The sequence below is a fragment of the Dendroctonus ponderosae genome, unplaced genomic scaffold, assembly GCF_020466585.1.
Source record: "Dendroctonus ponderosae isolate FM_Combo_2020 unplaced genomic scaffold, Dpon_F_20191213v2 Dpon_F_20191213_1, whole genome shotgun sequence".
Taxonomy (NCBI): Eukaryota; Metazoa; Arthropoda; class Insecta; order Coleoptera; family Curculionidae; genus Dendroctonus; species Dendroctonus ponderosae.
The window spans coordinates 60,954,733-60,963,759 of NW_026017110.1; the positions used below are offsets into that span (position 1 = coordinate 60,954,733).

At 38.7% G+C, this 9,027-nt stretch overlaps 1 protein-coding gene across 1 annotated transcript in view; it reads left to right on the forward strand.

Moving 5' to 3' along the window:
• LOC109541149 (cubilin) overlaps positions 1 to 9,027 on the forward strand; it is a 24,679-nt gene that overhangs the window by 4,097 nt on the left and 11,555 nt on the right. Inside the window, exons 6-22 of the mRNA XM_019909915.2 lie at positions 246 to 346; positions 412 to 538; positions 596 to 928; positions 978 to 1,165; positions 5,501 to 5,675; positions 5,735 to 5,813; positions 5,874 to 5,979; positions 6,032 to 6,230; positions 6,283 to 6,464; positions 6,522 to 6,675; positions 6,731 to 6,876; positions 6,927 to 7,074; positions 7,132 to 7,494; positions 7,544 to 7,730; positions 7,954 to 8,114; positions 8,171 to 8,352; positions 8,408 to 8,758. Of these exons, the coding sequence (XP_019765474.2) occupies positions 246 to 346; positions 412 to 538; positions 596 to 928; positions 978 to 1,165; positions 5,501 to 5,675; positions 5,735 to 5,813; positions 5,874 to 5,979; positions 6,032 to 6,230; positions 6,283 to 6,464; positions 6,522 to 6,675; positions 6,731 to 6,876; positions 6,927 to 7,074; positions 7,132 to 7,494; positions 7,544 to 7,730; positions 7,954 to 8,114; positions 8,171 to 8,352; positions 8,408 to 8,758 (3,182 nt within the window). The remainder of the gene's footprint in view (positions 1 to 245; positions 347 to 411; positions 539 to 595; positions 929 to 977; positions 1,166 to 5,500; positions 5,676 to 5,734; positions 5,814 to 5,873; positions 5,980 to 6,031; positions 6,231 to 6,282; positions 6,465 to 6,521; positions 6,676 to 6,730; positions 6,877 to 6,926; positions 7,075 to 7,131; positions 7,495 to 7,543; positions 7,731 to 7,953; positions 8,115 to 8,170; positions 8,353 to 8,407; positions 8,759 to 9,027) is intronic.

Consider the following 9,027-nt stretch of genomic DNA (forward strand, 5'->3'; position numbering starts at 1 on the left):
AGGAAATTCTGTCTTTTTTAAAGACAAAAATTTTTGAGGCGAAATACCCAAAAAGAAGTTTGTAAAAAATTAATCCGCCTCAACAATATAGAACTTATCTAAATACCTACATACTAACATGAGCAAATTTACTCGAAAATATTTTTGCATAACGAATCTTCAACGTTTACGTATTGTGTTCACGTTACCAAGCACTCCATACAACCCTGTATTATCGGGAGACCATTTTTGAATATTCCTTTTAGGATATACGGGGAATGGATACTACTGTGCCGACCTAAATGAATGCGAATTATTCAATGGAGGCTGCAGCCTCAATCCATATGTAGAATGTATAAATACTCTTGTAAGTTATCCCACACAGTGGCTTTTGACTCTAACAGAAATTCGGAACACCTCGTTTGGTTTTAGGGTTCGAAGAACTGCGGGCCATGCCCTGCAGGCTATAGAGGAGACGGCAAAACATGCACATTTAGCGGCATTTGCAATATCAACAACGGCGGATGTAACATTCTAGCCACATGCGTGCACATTCCCAGTAAATCTTCACCATTCCTCCAGTAACTCTTCCATTAATTGCTTGCTGTTCTTCTAGCCATATCCGAGACGTTTGTTCAATGCACTTGCCCTGCAGGATATTCCGGGTCTGGAATAGGTCCAGCGGGTTGTGCTAAGACCACAATGTCGATTCCCAGTTGCAACCCCAATCCATGCGTGCATGGCATATGTTTAATAAGCAACGTTACGCAGGCAGTCACATGTAATTGTAATGAGGGATTTACTGGGGCTCTATGCGATCAACCGAACAATCCATGTGCAAGAAACCCTTGCTGGAATGGGGGCACTTGCAACCCAAGGAACAATTACCGGTTTACTTGCTCATGCTTGCCCGGCTTGGTTGGAAGACTCTGTCAGAGGGAAAGACAAGGTACAAACTCTCAATTGTAACTCATTGAAGTGCTCATCACATCTTATAGTTTGCGGGGAAACTTTCAACTCAACGACTGGAACCCTCACTTATCCGCCAAAGGATTTCGAATCAATTCGGACATTAAACAACTTTAAGTGCGGTTGGACCATAGAAACAGTCCTGACCGATGTTGTTACTGTAGAATTTTCAAAATTCAATCTGGCTGACGCCCCTTGCACTAGGCAGTGGCTGAAGGTAAGCTATTGGGAGCCACAATTTTTTTTTGGCTTAAACTGTAGTCTTGTGATCTAGAATCAGACTACGGTAGGATAGACATTGCAGTAAATTTAACATGCAGTATAAAAAAATTGTATCAATCGATTGTTTCCTGACTGGGCTTCAACTCTAAATCAAAATTAATTCCTGGGTTTCAGTCATTTATTGTCTCTATTTATCAATATTTTTTGATAAATAGAGACAATAAATGACTAAAACCCAGGAATGAATTTTGATTTGGAGTATAAAAAAAGGAAATTGGGCATTGCACGTTACCATGGATGGTTGAGGGATGAAACATTGAAATTAATTGCGGAATATTTGCAGTTTTTTAGTATCTGTCTTCGTTTTCGAGTTGTTTGCACAAATACAGTCCATGTAGGGTTCCTGGGTGATTTCCAATAAATGTTCTTATAATTTTTTGCGTCTTTTTTTCACATTTGTTTGTGAAAGAAATTAATTTCGTTTATTGCAGCGTTACATTTTTGTGTATTTTTATTTGGATTAGCTTACAGCCGATAACCCTGAATTATCGTAAATTAAATTAAAGTAAAAAAAAATAATTAACTCGTCAGCCATCCTTATTTCAACTTCAACTTCACTTGAAGCTTTAACAGAAAATCCGAACAAAATGTATAAAAAATTCATAGAAAATCACCCAGAAACCCTACGACATGGACTTATATTTGTGCAAATAATGGTACGGGTCCAATGGATACTTTTGTCTGGCAACAAGTCGATCGTTGCGCTACATTTGTTGCCGTGCTGTGTTCACTAGACGGCGAGTTGCAAACTCCTTTTGTATACGCAACATTGTATCATGTTCTGTGCTACAAATGTTGCGCGACTCGTGTCCACTAGAATAGCAGCAGTGAAAGCAGCGCAACAATTTTGTATCTCCAGAGACTTTTTCGTACGCGTTTCAGTCGATCACTTTCGGTTCGAAAATGTCGAGAAAACTTCCTGCTGCTCTAATTGTGCTTTGAACCATAAAAAGGCGAAAATTTGCTAAAAAATAGGAAAATATGAGTGCCCGAGTGGATAGCGAGAAGAACTGAACTCTAGGGGCTAAACAATTAATGAAATAATTATGACATGAAGATTCGGGATTTTACAAAAATCTTTTACGTGTGTCTGCAGCAGATTTTAATCATACAGGGTGATTCACAACCTTATGGACACAGAGCAGGAGCGTGTAGGTAAGGCGGCTGGTTGTAAAAATCTACAGGGTGTTCTTTTTTCTACAGGCATACCCCCCTTTACCCTCCGAGCTTTTTTGTCGTGCGCCACTGTCTTCGATCGAACACATTTTTGTATTTGATGTTCAATTTCAGAAGTTTCTGATCTCTTGCATTATTTTCGTATCTGTCTTCGTTTTCGAGTTATTTGCACAAATATAAGTCCATGTAGGGTTTCTGGGTGATTTTCTATGAATTTTTATATAATTTCTTTCGCGTCCTTTTGTTCACGTTTTTTTGTGAAATAAATTAATTTCGTTTATTACAGCGTTACGTTTTTGTGTATTTTTATTTGGATTAGCTTACAGCCGATAAACCTGAATTATCGTAAATTAAATTAAAGTAAAAAAAATAAATTAACTCGTCAGCCATCCTTATTTCAACTTCAACTTCACTTGAAGCTTTAACATAAAATCCGAACAAAAAGACACAAAAAAATGTATAAAAAATTCATAGAAAATCACCCAGAAACCCTACGACATGGACTTATATTTGTGCAAATAATGGTACGAGTCCAATGGTTACTTTTGTATGGCAACAAGTCGATTGTTGCGCTACATTTGTTGCCGTGCTGTGTTCACTAGACGGCGAGTTGCAAGTTACTTTTGTATACGCAACATTGTATCATGTTCTGTGCTACAAATGTTGCGCGACTCGTGTCCACTAGAATAGCAGCAGTGAAAGCAGCGCAACAATTTTGTATCTCCAGAGACTTTTTCGTACGCGTTTCAGTCGATCACTTTCGGTTCGAAAATGTCGAGAAAACTTGCTGCTGCTCTAATTGTGCTTTGAACCATAAAAATACGAAAATTTCCTAAAAAATAGGAAAAGATGAGTGCCCGAGTGGATAGCGAGAAGAACTGAACTCTAGGGGCTAAACAATTAATGAAATAATTATGACATGAAGATTCGGGATTTTACAAAAATCTTTTGCGTGTGTCTGCAGCAGATTTTGATTATACAGGGTGATTCACAACCTTATGGACACAGAGCAGGGGCGTGTAGGTAAGGCGGCTGGTTGTAAAAATCTACAGGGTGTTCTTTTTTCTACAGGCATACCCCCCGTTACCCCCCGAGCTTTTTTGTCGTGCGCCACTGACTTCAATCGAACCCTTTTTTGTATTTGATGTTCAATTTCAGAAGTTTCTGATCTCTTGCATTATTTTCGTACCTGTCTTCGTTTTCGCACGTTATTTGCACAAATATAAGTCCATGTAGGGTTTCTGGGTGATTTTCTATGAATTTTTATATAATTTTTTTCGCGTCCTTTTGTTCACGTTTTTTTTTTGAAATAAATTAATTTTGTTTATTACAGCGTTACATTTTTGTGTATTTTTATTTGGATTAGCTTACAGCCGATAAACTTGAATTATCGTAAATTAAATTAAAGTAAAAAAAATAAATTAACTCGTCAGCCATCCATATTTCAACTTCAACTTGCACTTGAAGCTTTAACAGAAAATTCGAACAAAAAGACACAAAAAAATGTATAAAAAATTCATAGAAAATCACCCAGAAACCCTACGACATGGACTTATATTTGTGCAAATAATGGTACAGGTCCACTGGATACTTTTGTATGGCAACAAGTCGATTGTTGCGCTACATTTGTTGCCATGCTGTGTTCACTAGACGGCGAGTTGCAAGCTACTTTTGTATACGCAACATTGCATCATGTATCTGTGCTACAAATGTTGCGCGACTCGTGTCCACTAGAATAGCAGCAGTGAAAGCAGCGCAACAATTTTGTATCTCCAGAGACTTTTTCGTACGCGTTTCAGTCGATCACTTTCGGTTCGAAAATGTCGAGAAAACTTGCTGCTGCTCTAATTGTGCTTTGAACCATAAAGACGAAAATTTGCTAAAAAATAGGAAAAGATGAGTGCCCGAGTGGATAGCGAGAAGAACTGAACTCTAGGGGCTAAACAATTAATGAAATAATTATGACATGAAGATTCGAGATTTTACAAAAATCTTTTACGTGTATCTGCAGCAGATTTTGATTATACAGGGTGATTCACAACCTTATGGACACAGAGCAGGGGCGTGTAGGTAAGGCGGCTGGTTGTAAAAATCTACAGGGTGTTCTTTTTTCTACAGGCATACCCCCCGAGCTTTTTTGTCGTGAGCCACTGTCTTCGATCGAACACATTTTTGCATTTGATGTTCAATTTCAGAAGTTTCTGATCTCTTGCATTATTTTCGTATCTGTCTTCTATAAGTCCATGTAGGGTTTCTGGGTGATTTTCTATGAATTTTTATATAATTTCTTTCGCGTCCTTTTGTTCACATTTTTCTCTGAAATCTTCAAGTGCAAATTGAAGTTAAAATAGGGACTGACAAGTTAACTTTAAAATTTAGTTTTTTTACTTTAATTTATTAATTTACAATATTTGAGGTTCATCGGCTGTAAGCTAACCCAAATAAAAATACATAAAAATGTAACGAATATTTCAATTTATTATGAAATTAATCTCTTTTGCTAAAAAATGAGAACAAACGGACGCAAAAAATTATAAGAAAATTCATGGAAAATCACCCAGGAACCCTACATGGACTTATATTTGTGCAAATAACTCAAAAACAAAGACAGATACTAAAAAACTGCAAATATTCCGCAATTAATTTCAATGTTTCATCCCTTAACCACTTCTCCATTGTAAAATTTTTACTGAACAAATCCTGAGAAACAAGCCACGTTTGCTTCGTACGAAACACAAGCGCAACAAGAAAACATCTCTGTCCACTTAAATGTTCTCGGGCATCAACTGGTGTATAGCCGCAACACGAATTTTGTTGCGATACACGTTTAATTTGCCCTGTCAACAGGAAACACGAGTTTCCAGCATGTTGCGCAACATTGTTGCGATACAAAAGTATCCAGTGAACCCGTACCTATAGACTCTAGCGGGAGGCAACATGCAATCAGAACGTTATTTCAATAATAGAGGCATTATTTGGACGCGTATAAGATAAATATTTAAAAAAGGAGATTTAAATTTCTTTTAAACTGCTTCAGTTGTGAATCTGGCTAGTTTTTTCAATCAGACAAGGTGCCATTGTTGACTTACTTTAGGTTCACGATGGTAGAAATGGTTTGGCCCCTGTTTTGGGAACGGTTTGTGGCAAAACGCTCCCATTTAATGGTTCCATAACCAGTACCCAAAATGCCATCTATTTTTCCCTGGGAAACACCGGGCAAATGAACAAAAGGCCTGAATTTGAATTGTCGTGGACGACAAAACACGCTGGTAAATTTCACTGCTTTACTCAAAAATTAGCACAGTATATTACACAGCTCCAATTTCAGAATGTGATTACATTCTTTCTTCGGCTGGGTCTGGAGTGATAGTATCACCTGGGTGGCCCAATAACTACCCGAATAATCGGTATGGTTTTACTGCATATTAATTCATTGTTCATATAACATCCAGTCTATCAACTTCCAGGAATTGTTACTGGTATTTCCGGGTGGAGGAGAGCAAAAGACTACTATTCCATGTTTATTCGTTGGACATTGGCACAAATGTTGACTGTACAGGAGACCGTTTGGAGGTCAGTACTGTTCGTTCAATACTCACATACATCATAAAAACAAGATTTTCAGTTTTCCAGCTACACGACCCCATCAGAGGATTCATATGGCACCTCTCTATCAGAGGATGGCACCCACATCTTTGCAAAGTTGTGCAATTCAACTATCCCTCCACCATTTCGCTCCTACAGCTATGACGGGCAGATATATTTTAAATCAGACGCAAAGGAGCCCCACGGGGGTTTTCAGATCGGATATAACTTGGTAGACGGTAAGGTTTCATTTCTTTGGTTGTCTTCAAATGACTCAGTTTTCTGTCGAAGCTATTCCTGGATGTGGAGGGACCTACACTTTAAGAGAGGGCTACATACAGTCGATAGACCTCCCGAAGAATATTGAATCAATATTATGCACATATGAAATACAAGTTCCTGTTGATGGCTACCTAGAACTGCACTTCCTGGACTTTGTTATTGAAGGAACTTGCAAAAAAACCTATACTGCCGTAAATATCAATTCTGCGCCATCATATTACAGGTCTTAGGTACACGAATATTTCCAGATATACCGAGAAACTGCGCTGGTCTCTAAACAATGTGGTAGAGCATCACCCAGTGAAACAATTAGGATCGATATCGCAAACGGGACTAAAGTATTTTTAAAATCGCAGTTTACCCAAGGCTATGCGAGCCGCTGGCGAGTTAAATATTCAACAGGTAACTTCTTCAGTCTTCTGAGCGATGCCCGATGCAATAACCAGCATATTTCCAGTCTGCGAAAAAGTTTTCACGGATCCTCTTAAGACCATTAAAGCAGACCCGAACAGCAATTGCAATTTCTTAATTCAGCAGCCGTTAGGCAACATTATTTTCCTGGACTTGACCCTAGGGTCAATGGCAAGCGGCGCACGGGTTCAGGTTGAGGATATTAAAAAACATTTACGTTGATAATAAAAATAAATTTCCAGGTATATGACGGAAATAGTGCGCTATCAGCACTATATAATGAATATACCAAACCGAATGAAAAAGTCATTATAGAATCAAATACCAATTATCTTTATATTGTTAGTACTCAGGGCAACTGGACAGGATCGTATACCGTGCTGGATATTGGTAAGCATCAGTAAAAAATAGCATCTCAGTTGGTAAGTTGTCAACTACTGATCACAGGTTGTGGAGGGCTGCACAAAGACGATTTGGGCACAATAGCGTATCCACCGCGCGCTCAAGACAAATACTTGAACGATCAGAAATGCCGGTGGATAATTCAAGCTCCACCTGGAAATGTTGTTCAATTGACCTGGCTGACTTTCAACGTTGAGCAGAGCATCGGGTGCTCGTATGATAGTGTTAAAATCTTCGACAACAACACCGATCCAGGCCGTGGAGGACTATTAGGAACATTTTGCGGATACCATTTACCGCCGATTATGTTGAGCACATCAAACATAATGACCATATATTTCAGTTCAGACCACACCATATCTGATGCCGGCTTTATTGCTTCCTACATATTCATCAAAGAAATATCCGGTAAGCAGCCATTGCTTTTAAGTTGCCTTCTATCTTTATTTTCTTCCAGTTTGTGGCGGCAACTACTTTACTTCAGCGGGTGTCATTAAATCGCCGGGCTATCCAGAGAGTTACCCAACTAACAAAGAGTGTATTTGGACTATCACAGTCCCACCAGGCAGTCAAATCATGTTGAAGTTCAAATCTTTCGATTTAGAAGCTTACTCGAGTTGCAGATATGATTACTTGGAAGTAAGGTAAAGTCAGAATTTTCTGCGTAACGTTTTATGGAAGCTCTGATGAGTCGTTATTTCGTTTATACTTTGTCGTACACAACCCAAAAATGAATTTTGGTTTGAAAAATAATGGTAATATTGAGTGGCGAAAATATCGACCGAAATACCACTTGATTCATCTGATGCGGATCTATTCAAAATCGAACTAGTAGAATTGAATTTTCATATATTTTCCGGTAACTAGAAATGGAGGTAGTTCGGCAGCCCCACTAATAGGAAGGTATTGCGGGGAAACATTTCCAGAAGAAATCCCGTCGCACACGAATAAACTATTTCTGAAATTCGAGTCGGATATGAGCAAAACATCAAGGGGTTTTGAGCTCGAGTGGACCTCGGCTTCTACTGGTAGTTGATTTTCAAGCACCAACTATGTAGAATATTTAAAAACACTGAACTTTAAGGATGTGGAGGCAATCTAAACGGTCCTACTGGTTCAATAATATCACCTCATTATCCGGAACCTTATACGAAAAGCACGGATTGCCTTTGGCAAATAAATGTGAATATCGGCTCAATAATTCGAATGGTGTTCGTTGACTTGGATTTAGAGGAGCATACAAAATGCTCAATGGATTATGTTGAGGTGAGGCTTTAAGGCGCACCTCTTCGCTTAAAATTAAGTTTTATAACTTCCCCAGTTATTCGATGGTGATAAGCTGACTTCAAAATCATTAGGAAAGTTCTGCTCACGGTACAACGAGCCAATAACAGCCACAACAAATGTTGTGCTCGTTCGATTTAGATCAGATGTCAGCTTCCAAGGACGTGGATTTAATTTGCAATATTCCGCAATCTGCACAAACACATTAACAGGTTTTGGAGGTGTTATTGAAAGTCCTAATTTCCCCAACGCCTATCCTCAAGACCAGAATTGCAATTGGGATATCGTTGTATACGAAGGAAACAAAATCAACATAAGTTTTTCAGATTTTAGCTTGGAAATACCGCCTGCATTCGATAACAATACATGCAGCTTTGATTATGTGGAGGTGAGTATCATAATATAGGTGGAAAAGTTTTCCATAAGCCTGGAAGCCTGGGGGTTTACCCGACGCGGCACCACTCTTCCATAATTGCAATAGTCCAGGGCTTAGAATCCCGGAAAAATGTTCATCAATATAACTCTCATTTCACTCATGAAAACTCGAAACTGTATGATCGTTCTATGAAGGCTTTCACGGCCGGTCAGATTACATTTAGAAATGTTTTCCGGGCTTTGAAGCCGTGGTCTATCGGAATTTCTTCCTGACGTTTCGTC